General features: G+C 44.7%; 1 protein-coding gene across 3 annotated transcripts in view; it reads right to left on the bottom strand.

Moving 5' to 3' along the window:
- ADAMTS18 (ADAM metallopeptidase with thrombospondin type 1 motif 18) overlaps window positions 1-16,717 on the bottom strand; it is a 145,229-nt gene that overhangs the window by 11,766 nt on the left and 116,746 nt on the right. For all 3 annotated transcript variants that reach the window (XM_043435378.1, XM_043435379.1, XM_043435380.1), the window contains 4 exons: window positions 11,090-11,231; window positions 8,477-8,603; window positions 4,781-4,985; window positions 3,169-3,354 (listed from right to left, as the gene is read on the bottom strand). In XM_043435378.1, coding sequence (XP_043291313.1) covers window positions 3,169-3,354; window positions 4,781-4,985; window positions 8,477-8,603; window positions 11,090-11,231 — 660 coding nt within the window. The remainder of the gene's footprint in view (window positions 1-3,168; window positions 3,355-4,780; window positions 4,986-8,476; window positions 8,604-11,089; window positions 11,232-16,717) is intronic.

Below are 16,717 nucleotides of genomic sequence, written 5' to 3'. Positions count from 1 at the left end.
CTCCCAAAATGGGTAAGAAAATCTGCACAAAACCAGGCAGGACAAAAGCGGGATTAAAACAGAGGAATTGGGCCAGGACCTGAACCGGGGAGGGAGCCGTGAAAGGGGAAAGCTTTCTATACCCGGGAAGCCCCCCACCGGCAGGGAGGTCAGCCAGGACAAGGGGAGATTTGGAGGAGGGCGCAGCCAGGGGGTGTGGAGGGCAGAGCACAGGGGGACGACCAGGCGCTGCCGGCCAGAGACGCTCCCCCGCGGGGCTGGGCAGGCGCTGAGGCTCGGCTCCCGAGGGCAGACCCGGGGAAGCCCGGCGCTGGTGACCGGCAGACGGGAAAGGGGACGGCAGCCAAGAGAGGATGGAAGAGGCGTGGGCTCACCAAGGGGACCACGGCCAAGAGAGGATGGAAGGGGCGTGGGCTCACCGCCTGCCTTACACCGGAGGGGCGAGGCATCACTGCGGCCAGGCCCTTCGGGAAGGGGGGCGGACTGCTGTCAGAGCGTCCTTCTCTGCTCCTGTGTTCTCAGGCAGCAAAGTCCTAGGATCCTCTACCCCGAGAGGCTACCATTTCAAATGGAAGGAGATAAAGAATTTCTCAGACAAGCAAAAGCTAAAAGAATACAGCAGTACTAACCCTATCATACAGGAAATTCTGAAAGGTCTTCTCTAAGTAGAAAAGCAGCAGGAAGATACAGGAGGGAGGAAATCACAAATGGAAAGTAAATCCACCTACATTAGCCAGTATACAGATCAAAAAGGGAAAACTATGTGTGAGGGCAATGACACACGCAATGAGCAACAAAGGATGCACAAGACAATGGAGAAAAGGGACATCAAAATCATAAAATGTGAGGAAGGAGAGGAAGAAGATGATTTTTTCTGGAATGTGTTTGAGCCTATATGACTACCTGTCCAAAGCAAGCAGATGTAGGAAGGGGCTAACATACTTGAAAAACAAGTCAACCACAAATCAAACCACAGTATAATTCACAGAAACCAAAAAGAACACAAGCATAAACGGAAAGGAAATCATTAAAGCACCAGAAGAAAAGGAAAGGAACAAAGAAAGAATGGATAAAGCAGATGCGGTCCATCTATATAATGGAATACAACCCAGCCATAAAAAAGAATGAAATCATGCCATTGGAGGCAACGTGGATGAACACAGACCATCCTACTAAGTGAAGTCAGTCAGAAAGACAGACACAACCACCAGACGGCAGCATTTATATGTGAAATCTAAAATACGGCACAAAAGAATACCTACAAACCAGAAACTGACTCACAGACACAGACAGACTTGTGGTTGCCAAAAGGAAGGTGGGGGGGGGTGGACTGGGAGTTTGGGGTTCACAGATGCAACCTATTCCATTTAGAATGGATAAACAAGGGCCTACTGTATACAGCACAGGAAACTAGATCCAATCTCCTGGGATAAACATAATGGAAAAGAACACAGAGAAGAGTGTGTACGTGTTTATAACTGAGTCCCTGTGCTTACAGCAGAACTTAGCACAGCACTGTAAACCAACTGTACTTCAATAAGAATAAATACGGAAGGAGGACACTGAGCTTCGTGCTTGCAGCAGCTCTGGGAGGGAGCTGCAAGGGTGGGCTCCACTGTGCAGAAGAGGAAAGGGAGGTTTAGCCCGAGGTCGGATCTGCAGTCATCACTGAAGGCTGCCTGTGAGTGGGCGGCCTGACTCAAGCCCAAGCCTTTGGCCATTTGGTTATAACGTCTCATAAAGAAACCGAGTGAGGAGGGGAGAGACCGGTGCTCCGCTCTGCACTTGGCCACACAGAAGGGAAGGGCACTGCTGGGAGAAACCCAAAGCTGCTGGGACAGCGGCCCCTCCTCCCCTGGACACCCGCCCCCAGTCCCCACCAGTGACCTTTTTCTTCCATGGCCACTGTCTTGCTCACCAGACAGTGGACTCCATAAGAGCAGAGACCTCACCTTAGGGGTTACTGATGCGTACTTCTGGTTTGATCTCTGCTCACGTTTCCTATGCCTGAGAACTCAAATGAGCGTCCCAAGCTAGGAGTCTAGGAGGCATCTTCAAGACTTCCCTCTCCCCGCCCAACAGATGCCTGAAGGTGCCCGCCGGCCTCTTTAAGAACTCTCAGAGAAGACAAATACTGTGTATTAACACATATATATGGAATATAGAAAGGTGGTGCTGACCATCCTATGTGTGGGGCAGCAAAGGAGACACAGATGTAAAGAACAGACTTTTGGACTCAGTGGGAAGAGGAGAGGGTGGGATGATTTGAGAGAATAGCGGTGAAACGTAAACATTACCATATGTAAAAGAGATAACCAGTGCAAGTTTGACGGATGACGCAGGGCACCCAAAGCTGGTGCTGTGACAACCAGGAAGGGTAGGGTGGGCAGGGAGGCGGAAAGCGGTTTCAGGATGGAAGTGAATGTAACCGACAGCAGAGTCATATTGATGTATGGCAGAAACCACAATACTGTAATCATCCTCCAAAGAAAGAAGGAAAGAAAGGACTCTCCAGGACCCTGCTTTCCTGCATCCCTGAAACATTTCATCTTTCTTTGCATCCCTGCAATATCCATGAGGGCGCCTTTCCTGGCTCTGGGCTTGGGATCCTCTCTCTCTGAAATGAAACCCTGATAGTTCCACTGCTTTATTTAAATTTTTAACTAGCTCCCCCAATGTTAACAGGATCTGTTTCTAGTCTGCCACCCCACACGCTCACGATCTGTGCTTGAGGAAGCCTCCAGCTTCTACCCATCCCCATTCATTCCTCCTGTGTCATACTCTCCACTCTGCCCATACAGGGCGCACCCTTTGTCTGACCAGCCCCGACCCCGTCTTTGCCGGATTCCTGCTCACCCCTCACGCTCACTCTCCCTGGAAAATCTCTTCTGCCAAGGTTAAGCTTTCCGAGGCAATCACAGACCCCATCACGGCACTCCGCCCGCCTTACCTGTATTTTTATACACACGCTTTCTGCGGTTTGGTACCTCCACCATCCAGGCGTTGCCTCATCACTGAGACGGGTGTTTTATAATCGGGATTTCATGGAGAAATCAGTGGGGGAGCATGAACAATAAGTAGCTACCTGGTATATGCGTGCAAGCCTCCGGATGCTGGTGGATGAGCTGAGCAGTTCAGAAACCCCCAGGAGTGCATCTGGCCTCCTACCTCACTCCACGAAGAGATGAGCCACTGGAGCCGGCTGTTCTTGGGACAGCGTCCGAGCACGCAGCCCTCCTGCGCGTCCGGTCTCGGGGCGCTGGCGCACGCGCTCTCGGGCACGGCCTCTGCTGCGGCCGCGCGTCTACACGTGACTTCACGCTTCCGCACTCCTCGCCCACAGGTCTTAGAACACTCGAGATTAAAACCGAAAACAGCCATTAGATGCCAGTCTCCAGTGACTGTTGCAGGCGAATGCTTGGAAAAGCATTAATGCAGGGTTTACAAAGCTATTTTTAAGCACTCGGACCAAATGCCCAGTAAAATTCCTTGTAGTCGGTAGGAGAAATCTTTCCTCCATCCAGAGACTCTGAGTCCAGATTAGCATCTCCTTCAACAATCTGAACACTCGGGGGCTGCTGTGTTGTCCCAGATCTGAAGACAGGTTTTATTGTTCATGGAGAAGAGAGGGTTTCTGTGCATAGCACACATGATAACCACCTGGAAAACGGTCCAAGGCCTATTTGTTGTTGTAACTGAGTCTCTCGCTGGCACAAAGCAGTCAGTCTGGACATTTGGCTAAAGAGGATTTTCAGTGATTTGGACAAGGAATAATAGAAGTATAATATGTCTGACAGCAACGGCCACAGACTATGAAACTCATAAAAATGGGTTGGGGGTGTCCAAATCTTGCCCTACTGTCTGTCTTGTCTATCTGTCTTGTCCTCTGCTATCTCTAGGCTGAGCACTGTGCTAACTCTCAGGGAAAATTAAGTCAACGCTCATCAAATGTTTGGGAATAACTTTGCTAATACTCTTCTCTTCCTACTATCTTGACCTCCATAAGACCTGTGAAATAAAGAAGGCAGCAAGGTTTTCCATGGTTTTCAGATTTGTGGTTCAAAAGTCTTCTAAGTGATCTTAACAGCTTTTGAACCACAACTCTGAAAGCCAGGACAGAAATTATCTCGTGGGGTGGTTAGAGGGTCATGCGGTATAGGCTCTGGTATATACTCAAGTGTATCATTACACAGAAGGCATTAAATGAATGTTCTCTGTTGTGGTTGGTTAAGTCTGATAATATCAGCATCCTGTCTCCATCTCCCTTACAAATACGAAGGATGAGACTTCCCAGTGGTCGTCTTGCTATTATCCCATTTTAAAGGGGAGGCGTCTGAGAGTCACATGATGAGTCAGCCACCTGCCAAGTTGCGGAGATGAGCAAAGATGTCTGACGTCAGACCATGGCTCTGCACCGGAAACTCACTCGTTCATGGTCCTGACATCTAGGTGGTTAATTCTTATTCAACAGAATTCTTATTTATATTTGTGACTTTCTTTTTCCATCTGCCTCTGAAATGGTTTCCAGGGCCACGGTCTCTAATGGCAGGTGGGTCCTCTACCACTAGCGACACCTATCCGGCTGCACGACCATCACCAAAAAGGCTACAAATCACAAAAAATGCTGATTAAAATGCCCATTCACACTGACTGGGTGTGATCCCATGAAGGTGTAAACAGCTGAGATCCTCTGGAGGGGAAGCAGAGACACCACATGTATTTTTGTCTCCTTCCTTTTCCACGGGGAACAGGACTCACGACTCCAGTAATTCCCACTTACCTGAGACCAGGGCCCAGGGCTCCATTCCGGAGGGCAGGCTTGGCTGTTGCAGGCTTGAACCTGAGTGGGCGTGCTCACCGGGCAGAGAGAGTGCAGGACGGCCTCCTCCTTCTGGAAGGGCTTCTTCTGGACGCACTGCACCTTCCGGCTCTGCTGGCCTCCCCCGCATGACCTGCTGCAGGCGCTCCATTCGCCTGGCTTCCAGCTTTCAGGGAGAGACGGGATTACTTCCGGGGAAGCTAAGACTCTGGATCATCGATGCCAAAGCAGTTACTGTGAAAGATTAGCCACCTGATGGAAGCCTTCGCTCCACTGCAGAACCAACAACCAACAACTGATTCTTCTTCTATAGATTTTCAAGCCTATAAGAATATGGTGTGTTGGTAGGGAATCGTGGTCTATTGCCCCATAGTTCTGGGGAAAAATACATTCCTGCTATCTACAGGCGAAGAAATGTGTGCTATTTGGAACTCTGAGTGATTCAGTCTAATTTACTGGGATCTTTAACTCTGTGCCAGAGACTCTCCCAGGCATTAGGGTTGGGAAAAATGAGTGAAACAAGGCTCTTCCCATGAAGCTGCCTATGGAAGCGGTGGCTGTGTGAACACATCAAAGCAATACTTTCTGATCATTTCTACAATAGAAGTTAATACAAAGTATAATAATGAGACTATCGACACCACAAGATCAATGAAGAAGGGAGAGGTGTGCGTGTGCACGTGTGTGCTCACACATGCAAAAGAGAGACACATTGAGAGAGGGTCTCACGAAGAATGTTTCTAAGTAGGCGGTTCCCCCAACCTCTTTTCCTGGTTAGCCTTAAAGTCTACTGTTGGGTTGGAGGTATAACCTCAAGTTCCTTATTTCAAGATTTCGAGCTCACTTTTTTCACAGCTGTTGTATCTGAGACTTGGTGTACACTAAAGAGTGATCATCTGAAACCGTGAATCCTTTTCAACAACCACCTTGGATTAATTGAAATCGTCTGATTCAAAGGCCTAGCATTAAAAAGATCCACCAGATAAGATGGTGACACATTTCAAAGCAGCAGAGTCCAAACACTGTTCACAAATGTTCTAAGTATTATTTGAAGACATAAAACATCACGAGGACCAAGTATGCTTTTGTTATATCTCTGCACTATTGCATTTGCCTAGTCCTGCTATTTTTGCTCTGGCTCCCCCACCCTCAAGCCCAGGTTGTGAGGTTAAACACCTTTCTGTTGGTCTGGAGAACTTTCCACACAAGTTCTAGGATTACAAGTATTTTAAAACATTGCATAATCCATGTTATCTAATTTAGTGAATGAAAGGTGATACATGTTTGTACAACATTTTATCTTCCAGTAAGAGGCAAAGAAAAGATATCTATTATCATGAGATTATTGGTTTTAACATTTGCCTATACAGGTGTCACTTTTGTCCGCCAAATTCAAGTTTCTTTCCTTACGTGGCAAATATGATGAATTTGGAAAAGTACTAGAAAAAGCATAACACACTTTTTTTGTGACACGCTTGGTTCTCCACACGTGGGGCCCAGGCTCACTCTCCATTTCAGGATTTTAGTTTCCCCAACCAGGGGTCAAACTGCGATGCCTCCTGCCGTGGAAGCGTGGAGTCCTGACTTACTGGACCACCACGGGAGTCCCCTTCCTGCTTTTTTCACGTGTGTTGTTCTTACAGCACGTATCTCACGACATCTCAGTTATCTGTTTACACATCCACCTCTTCCATTAGATGGTGGGTTCACTGATGGAGGAACTACTAATTACTCATCTCCATTTCCAGTCCTGAACTGAGGACCTGGCATGCTCTCAGGGCATATCACATGGTTGTTACAGGGAAAACAATGGGCCTAGATCAGATGGACGCCTCTGTCCTTAGAATTCTAACGGTCTAAGGCCTGACACCTAGTATATCCCTGCTGAGGAACAGTCCCTAAAAGATCCCATTACTCGGCAGGAAATGCTGTGAGAAGTCAGAGGTGGCAAAAAGAGAAACACAGCAAGAGAGTCTGTCCAGTTCACCACTCCAGCTCTGTAGTCATTGCAGGGGACCCTCTGCTTTCAAATAGCCAGAGAACTTTGTCACTGCACAGAATATTGTTTCTCCTAATACATGGGGTCATCAGGAAAGTTCTAGGAGCTAAGCATGACCAATGCTCTCTCCCTCTTCATGGATGTACATACGAATGGGGTCCCTGTCTTTGCCTGGGCTTCCCTTGTGGCTCAGCTGGTAAAGAATCTGCCTGTAATGCAGGAGACCTGGGTTCAAGCCCTGTGTTGGGAAGATCCCCTAGAGAAGGGAACAGCTACCAACTCCAGTATTCTGGCCTGGAGAATTCCATGGACTGTATAGTCCATGGGGCTGGTGGAAAGGAGGCTTTAAATAAGAAGACAGTAGCTTGCCTTCCCTGGTGGCTCAACGGTAAAGCGTCTGCCTACAATGCAGGAGACCCCGGTTCAATCCCTGGGTCAGGAAGATCTTCTGGAGAAGGATATGGCAACCCACTCCAGTATTCTTGCCTGGGAAATCCAATGGATGGAGGAGCCTGGTAGGCTACAGTCCATGGGGTCGCAAAGAGTCGGGCATGACTGAGCGACTTCACTTTAAACTTTCACTTAAGTTTGCCATTTAAGTGTTTTGACAATCCCTACATGTACGTAAACATACACAAACCCATCTATCTAATCTAGGACAGATTATTCCACAAGGGTCGATAACACTGCTTATTAGAGCCATTGGATATGTTTAGAGCCAGACATTTCTTGGCAAAAGAGATAAATCCACAGAAGCCCCTCAAATTTCTTTCTCCTTTTTGTGTTCAGGATACAGCTGGTTCCAAATTCTAAGAGAAAACCCGAGTTGACAGTTGGGCATAGGGGATCGGTGGGTAGCTGAAGCCCCAAACAATTATGACATATACTCTTTACAAGGAAAAATAGATTGCACAATACAGTTGCATCACCACAAAGCAAATACTGCTTATTAAGATGATCAGAAGGATCAGTGAGTGCAGCACTGCTTTAGAAGAAACTCTGTCAACTCTATATAAATACACTTGGCAGAAGATAAATCAACCAGAAGAGGCTCCATTTGGCTTGGAAACATTACTTAAAATTAGTGTTCAAACAATAGCGTGGCTAAAATCAATCCCATCGCAAACCCACTGAGATCCCCACAGTGTCCTCATCAGAAATGGGGTTACCATTGGGTCTCCAGCCCTTTCTTTTGACTTTGAGTCTTGCTACTGTGTAATTTGCATGTGAGGTTTCACGGGTTGCACAGTAATATGATTTTTAAATTCTTGGACGACCCTATAAAAGTTGAGTGCACAACCGCAGGGAAATTTAGCTAATATAGGTTTCTGTGTTATTTAAATATCTGTTTGACTTACTTCAGAGAAGAGGGGTCTCTAAAGGTTAAAAAAAGATGCCTTTTTTCTTTTTTAACCACAGGATTACACTGGCATAGACAGGGTCTGAGTGTCTAAAGTAAATTTGTGTTTTTCAAGTTACAAATTTTAATGCCAACTATCGTCTCTTTCTTCTATTGACTTTTTAGGGGGTGAGGGTTATTCTTTCTACGTTTGAATCACTTTTGATCAGAGGCATTGACAGTGGCTTCAATCATCTCATATCAATGATAAAGCACAGAAGTACAAGTGCAACCAGAGAGACATTCCCAGATGACTTACTAGGCCGGGCAGGAAAAGGCATTGCACATTTTGGGTTCAGTTGCTGGCCTGGCTCTTGCACTGCAGAATGAGGAATTGACTTGAGTGTTTTGATCTCGTAAGCAAACGGCCTTGACACTTATGTAACCTGATGAGACATCAAAAGTTACCAAGTGAAAACTACAGATAACCAATGCCATTTAGTTTCCAAGTTTAGCTGCCCAGGTACCAGGGTTCTGATATTTTACTGAAGACAGAATGCAAATATTGCATGAAAACACTTTATTTGAAAACATTTACAACACACGTGAATCCCACTTCTGACTCCACCTCCCCCGAGATAACTGCTTACATAGTTTAATATTTTTAACATGCAGCTTCTTAGTTTTCAAGACCACCATGGATTCTAGAATCATACAGCGATAAAAACGACCTTTTGAAAATAGGGCAGCTATAAAGGGAAATGTCTCACAAGCTTTAATTCACATTGCACGTATCTAATGAAAAATGCTCTTCAAAGAAAAATCATGGGTGAATTAATTGTGGAAACTCTAAGATTCTGTGTTTTCATGAAGCAACTTTTACTTCCATAAGACTGTGGTGTATATATATAAGACTGTGGTTGCACTCACTGACTATGTATTCATACCTGTTCATCATGACTGTTTTTTGTTTTCTGTCTCTTCACCCTACTGCCTGGCTTTCAATGTTCATTTTAGGACCTCTCATCGGAGATGTACAGTTTTCTGTGAGTAACTGTATTTGACAGCTCCCCATATAGGAAGCCTGCCTCCTCTTTTAATTGTTTTTATTCACATGGACTTTTCCTTAAAATGGAATCTGAGCAACAATGAAAAGTCCTGCTAGAATGATTAGGTTGAAGTGGGTTTATATTCAGGAAAAGGAAAAGGAAAGTGAAGTCGCTCAGTCGTGTCCAACTCTTTGCAACCCCATGGACTGTAACCTACCAGGCTCCTCTGTCCAAGGGATTTTCCAGGCAAGAGCACTGGAGTGGGTTGCCATTTCCTTCTCCATTATGTTCAGGAGGAACTGATCAAAACATCGGGACGCTCTACAGTTAAGAGTTTGCTTCTGGAGAATGTATTCATTTGAACTCCTCTTATGCCTCAGACACACCATGGTCTGTGAGTCACATGAAGGGGTTGCTAATTCAAGGCAAGGGAGAATCCCACAATGCATTTGTCCAACGTCATCCCTTTGGTTGCATTCATTCCCTGTAAGTGGAAAATGGACTCTCTCTCCTTTCCAAGAAAGTCTGCATTCCCTGGATACCAAAAAATTACTGAAAATGATCTTAAAGACTATTCAATGTATGAACAACTGATTACGCTCAAACACTACATGAAAAAGAGCATAAAGATATGGCTATAGCATGGCTTCTGTTCCTTAAAAAACAGATCAAATGATATGTGTGGTGTGTGTCTGAGTAGGTAAAACACATGCATTTTTTATGTTTGCTTCAGAAAAAGTATAGAATGATATAGGCCAAAGTATTAATGTTGGCTACTGCTGATTAAAGGATTATGGGAGATTATTTTCTTCTTTATAGCATATTGCTTTTAAAATGTATATCAATAATATATTCCTGTTTATTAATAATTATTAAAATATGAATCCTTTATATATTAAATATAATATGTATTAATATGCATATGAAATATATATTTATAAATATATTAAATATATTAAAATTATTCTATCTTAAAAAAAAGATAAGTATTTCTCCTATTTTGTTAACTAGCACAGGCAGCCAAAGAACAGGCCTCAGAGACATAAGAATTTCTTCCTTTTCTCTGTCTCTGCTCTGTCTCTGGTCCCAAGATGCCCCGTCTCGCCCAGTGGAAAGGACACGGGAGGAAGTCCTGCCGTCACCAGGCACTCTGAGCATGAGGCAGTGACAGACCAGCCTTCACGCTTTGGTTTCACGTCATGGACTTATTTACGGACTTTCAGCCTTCTTCCCAAAGGGGCAAGTGTGAGAGAGACTGACTTAGCAACAAATATGTGATGTTCTTAGGTCTAAATAAATTGCCTCCCTTCTGCTCACTGAGGGGCTGGCTGTGACTCTTCCTTCCTTCAAGGGTTATTTCTCAGATTGCATCCACTTGCCTACAGGGATTTTGTTGACACCACCCCTGGGGGGATAGACTACCACCGCCTCCACGTGTTAGCTCTCTGCCTTAAGCCTGCCTTGCGTGTGTTTTCACTGTCTATCGCCTACCTTCTCTAACTCCCCCTGGAAAGTTGACAACAATGGAAAAGCCAGGACAGAAAGAAAGAAAACTGTTGGCTGACAAATCAACCTGTCAATCCACATATTTATAATAAAGGGACACATGTTTTATATTTCCGCCCCCCTGGAAGTTTCAGATGCATCACTTTTGAGTCCTGGTTGTAGCTGACTTGAGATTTGCTTGAGTTGGTTTGTTTCTATTAATACATAGGAAAATCCCCAAAGAGTACAAATAATATTTGATTTTTTCCCTCTAAACAGTGACAGTTCTCATAAAGATAGTTCTTTTGTTGCTTATTTCAACCAGACAATTGAAAGAGGTCTGGAGTGGGAGAACCTGTTTTAAGAGAAGATGTGGAAGACAGAATTGGGAAACCTACCTCCCCCACAGGAGACGGAGCAATCTGTCTGCACTGTGTTCCAGGCGTAGCTGTGTCTTTTTGAGGCTGGCAGAGTTCCATTCGTGACCTTGGGAAGTGCATACTTCCAAGCTATTCCTGGGTTTTTGCCTTGCATGAGAATCTGGACAGTATAAGATACAAATCAGAGATCAAGATGCGGGTCAGACCCTGGAATTCCAGAAACCTCACTGAACATTTTAAAGATATTTCTACAACATTTTGGAATCAAGATTGCTGGGAGAAATATCAATAACATCAGATATGCAGATGACACTACCCTTAGGGCAGAAAGTGAAGAACTAAAGAGCCTCTTGATGAAAGTTAAAGGAGAGTGAAAAGGTTGGCTTAAAACTCAACATTCAGAAAACCAAGATATGACATCTGGTCCCATCACTTCATGGCAAATAGATGGGGAAACAATGAAACAGTGACAGACTTTATTTTCTTGGGCTCCAAAATCACTGCAGATGGTGACTACAGCCATGAAATTAAAAGATGCTTACTCCTTGGAAGAAAAGCTATGAGCAACCTAGACAGCATATTAAAAAGCAGAGACATTACTTTGCCAACAAAGGTCCGTCTAGTCAAAGCTATGGTTTTTCCAGTAGTCATGTATGGATGTGAGAGTTGGACAATAAAGAAAGCTGAACAACAAACAATTGATGGTTTTGAACTGTGGTGTTGGAGAAGACTCTTGAGAGTCCCTTGGACTGCAAGGAGATCCAACCAGTCCATCCTGAAGGAGATAAGTCCTGAATATTCATTGGAAGGACTGATGCTGAAGCTGAAACTCCAATGCTTTGACCACCTGATGCAAAGAATTGACTCTTTGGAAAAGACCCTGATGCTAGGAATGATTGAAGGTGGGAGGAGAAGGGGACGACAGAGGATGGGATGGTTGGATGGCATCATTGACTTGATGGACTTGAGTTTGAGTAAGTTCTGGGAGATGGTGATGGACAGAGAGGCCTGACATGCTGCAGTCCATGGGGTCACAGAGTTGGACATGACTAAGAGACTGAAATGAACGACATTTTGATCTCAGAGCTGGTTCATGTCATTGTTCCCAAGGACATTTTATGTTGGTTGGAAGTCTGCCCATGATACTTTAAAATGTGTAGCTCCAGATAGTCAAAGCTGTGATGTGGAAGGCTAGTAGGGGAACAATACATTTGCTATAAGCCCATGACCCTCAATTCTGGGTAAACCCAATTAAGAATGCAAGAAAATAGATCTTTATGCTGAAGGGAGGTCAAACTATGAAGTTTTAACCTTCACATTAAACTTGAAAGCCTAGCATGGTTCTCACACACACTGGCGCCCCACAAATAATGAAGTGTTCTTCATTCAGTCACGTCTGACTCTTTGTGACCCCATGGACTGTAAGCCCACCAGGCTCCTTTGTCCATGGGGTTTTCCAGGCAAGAATACTAGAGTGCATAACCAACTCTTTCTCCAGGGTATCTCCCCGGCCCAGGGATCGAACCTGGGTTTCCTGCATTGCAGGTAGATTCTTTATCATCTGAGCTGCCAGGGGTTGAAACTCAATCCACATATATAAGTTTTTATGATTTATTCTGGCCCACAACTTATAACCCGTCTCCAGGATGCCAGCAGGTGTTAGGCACAAAAGAAGCACACATAAAACCTTAGAATAAATACCCCACTTAGAATCACCTATCACTAACTCCAGAATCCAGGCAGATTTCCAATAGGACTCCCAAAGAGAATTTGCCCAAGAGTATATGTCTGCTAACTGTACTAGGATGAGCAGATAAGACAAAAAGAGACATGATCAGAAGTAGGGGTTGGTACTGGAATGGATTGGACTTCAAAGGGGCTAGGACCTGGGATAAATCTGACCCTAACAGGTGTGGCAACTGAAAGAGCCATCGTTTACAGGCATTTGTGGATGTCAGACACTCTGTTGGGCTTTTGCGCTGCATTATCTCAAAAGAGTCCTCTAACAACTCTAGAATGTAGCTAATTTTTCACCAAAAAAAAAAAAACCTGAGAAGAAAGAAGTTGTGCAAGATCACACAGGTGACTGGTAAATGAGCTTAAAATAGAACTTAGACACGCCAACAAAATGTGCCTAAAGACTGCAAGATATCACCTTGTTTTGTATTTGTTTTTCATTGGAGTATAGCTGAGTTACAATGTTGTATTAGTTTCAGATGTACAGCAAAGTGATCTAGCCATATACACACAATACACACACACACATATCTATAAGTCTCTCTCTATATATACATATTCTTTTTCAGATTCTTTTCCATTATAGGTTATTATAAGATACTGAATACAGTTTCCTGTGCCATAAGTAGGTCCTGTTGTTTATCTATTTTATATATAGTAGTGTGTATCTATTAATCCCAAACTCCCAACTTATCTCTCCCCCCTTTCCCCTTTGGTAACCATAAATTTGTTCTCTGTGTCTGGAGATCACTTTCTTTTTGGTGTGGGCAAACACATTATTAGCCTCCTTTGCTGATCCTCTCTTTTCCTAACTATGTCTCTTTTTTCCCTTCAAATTCAAGGCATGGGTAAAAATAGCTGGTTCTCTCCCATCCCATGAGTCTTGTGGAAAATCTGTTACCACCAGAGCTGGGCATTCATGCCCCCAAAGCAAAGCAGATTTCCAGTTAAAAATAGGAACCCCTGGCTCGCTCTCTGTCTGGTGGGAGCCCACCTCAATTAAAGCTGGGTGGGTGGCCGCGGTTCAAGGACCTCCATTGTGCCAGACCACTCCTTGGGCTGCTATGAAATGGCTTCCACGTTACTATCAGCTTAAATGTCTCCAGAAGTATCAGGGCCTACTCTGAAGATTCCATGGTGCAGTCATCCTTGTCAGCCAGCAAAATAAAATCTTGCTGCCTCCCAGAAAAAACCAACTGTTAATAGATGGGTCCTTGTTTCCCTCACCCCCATCCAAAGCAGAAACCAAACAAGTCACAACAGGTAGTACCATTGAAACTGACAAATGCCAAATTCGCATTAGTCACCAAGGAAAACCTTCTCAAAATCAAGGTCTTAGGAGTCTTAGTTCTAGTCTTTGCTTTCCAAAATTTTCACAGCTAAGTCATACAAACTGTTCTTGGAATCACGTGTTCAGTTATAACATTTCATACATTTTGAATAAATAAGATTTTTGCAGTGTTTCTGTAATGTCTTCATGTGATGTATCCACAGACACTTCAGACCTTTATTCACAATTAAGTGAGAATTTTGAGAGGAGTTTTACATTTAGAAGGTAATACTGATGCTCATTGGCATTTCAACTCAATTTCTCCTCCAGTGAAAGAGCATCTCAAATGTAAAAGCCATGGTTTTGTTTTTTTTAACTTTTTATCTTGGAATATAGGTGATGAATAGTTAGTTTCAGGTGTACAGAAAAGTGATTCAGTTATACATACACATGTACCTATTCTTTTTCAAACTTTTTCCCACTTATGTTGTCAAGTGTAACTCCTATGGTTGCTAGTTTCCTTGTGAAATAGTAATGCTGAGATTCTGTGGGAGAAAACAACGCAGCATATCACCAGCGCACACGTGGCGGGGATACAGGTAAACCGCGAGTCACACCAGCAGGGTTCACGATGCAGGCCCCATCGCGATACAGAGGAGTCGCGTCACACACGCACCTCAGACAGACAACTCAAGTCCAGGTGCGCTAGGTAAAGAAATCCGCTCACTTATCTCCACTTTCTAGGACCGCCCATTCCCTGCCGCATTCAAACTGGTTCCTGGCTTCCACTCCCATAGGGGACCCCCAATAGAAATGCAAAGAAAATGAAAAATAACAAATGTATTACTATTACAGTTTTACAGCCAATGGCCTATAGGACATACAGTTTATATTTTGTTGGTTGGACATACTAATGCATTTATTGAATGCACAAATGAATATGATTCTCAACTTAAAAAAAAAAAATCAGGGCCTTCCCTGGTGGTCCAGTGGTTAAGAATCTGCCTTGCAATACAAGGAACACAGGTTTGATTCCTGGTTGGGGAACTAAAATCCCACATGCCTTGGAGCAACTCAGTCCTGGTGCCACAGCTACTAAAGCCCGCACATCACAACTAGAGTCCATGTGCTGCAGGAAGGGTCCCACGTGCCACAACCGAGGCAGCCAACTAACTAAATAAACATTAAAAAGAAACCAAATCCAGGGGCTCACAGCATCATTATAGTGTCTGTGCATCTGGAAGGTTGGGCTTCCCAGGCGTAGTGGTAGAGAATCTGCCTGCCAAGCAGGAGACTCGGGTTTGATCTCTCATTCAGGAAGATCCTCCCCTAGAGAAGGGAATGGCACCCACTCCATCCCATGGACAGAAGAGCCTGGTGGGCTGCAGTCCACAGGGTTGCAAAGAGTCAGACACGACTGAGCGATTAAACAACAATCTGGAAGGTCACAGGAGAATTGTATGTGTAATCACGTAGGCTAAAAGACAATATTTGTATAAACCAGCAGAAAGCTGACTGCAGAATTTATTTTAACATCAGCTCATAAAGGCTTCTTAAAGAAAGTAATTATTTAAACAAATAAATGCCAAGATTAAACACATAAAAGATGAGTATTTGCCAATCACATTATCTGCTTCTCAATGATAATTAAAGCATTCTCTGCCCTTTTCTTCACCCCGTATGAGGAACAAAGTAACAAGAGTGAACTACATAGCAGTCATCTTATCTTTTACCGTCTGATGCCTATACTAGCCAGTCCTCTAGAAACAGACTGTCTGTCTGGCTAAAACAATCTCTGTGAGTCTGTCCTTCACCCCGTTCTAAAAAAAGACTAGACTTTGTTTTCAAAAAGTCAATTCCACCCTCAGGAATGGCTACATAATTTGTGTGTGTGTATGTGTGTGGGGGGGGGGGGGTGTGCCCAGGGCAAAATGGAAATGAAAGGCCCCTTGTTTTAAAAAGTGATTAAGGATTTCAAGTTGGTGACAACAGACCATTAAACCAATCACAGGGCACTTCTGAGACCAAGGTCCCCAGTGACTCGGAGGGGTCTGCATCCAAGAAGCCACCTCAGCCCGACCTTAAGGCTGAGGTTTTCTCACCTGCATCAGTTTAAAACACAATTAAAAAGGCTCCAAGTTCTAAATGGCCCCGTGGTCTAACGCCGGTTTTGACCACTCTTCTCAGATGGAGAATGAATTTGGCAGGTCTGTCTACACCTGAGTGACCACGACCACCACCGTGACCGCAGACAGCCTGTCCCACCCGAAGCTCGGAAGCAAGGGGACCTCGGGATGACGTGAGATAACCACACAGCCCGGATTCCAAGCGCCTCTGAAACAACACATCATCTGGAAACGCTCATCCCCGCCACTGACATCTATTTTAAAGTATTTTCAGCAGTCCTGTCAAGCACCGTCAGTAACTTTCTTCAGCACCAGTGGAGAACCCGGAGACCCCCCGGGTCCTGCGGACACCACTCCCCAACACCTCCCCCGGCGGCATCACAGCACACCATCCCCGCGCGGCCCAGAGAACCGCGTGGCCGGCTGCGAAGTGCACACATTCCGAAAGGTCGCCAGCAATTCAGTCTACTTAACTGGGCTCAGGCCAGAGAACTTTCCAGCCAACTGGCACTG

This window comes from Cervus canadensis, chromosome 18 (assembly GCF_019320065.1).
Source record: "Cervus canadensis isolate Bull #8, Minnesota chromosome 18, ASM1932006v1, whole genome shotgun sequence".
NCBI classification, from domain to species: Eukaryota; Metazoa; Chordata; class Mammalia; order Artiodactyla; family Cervidae; genus Cervus; species Cervus canadensis.
Note: the sequence above shows the minus strand (reverse complement) of the source record. Positions and strands in the feature narration are given on the sequence as shown.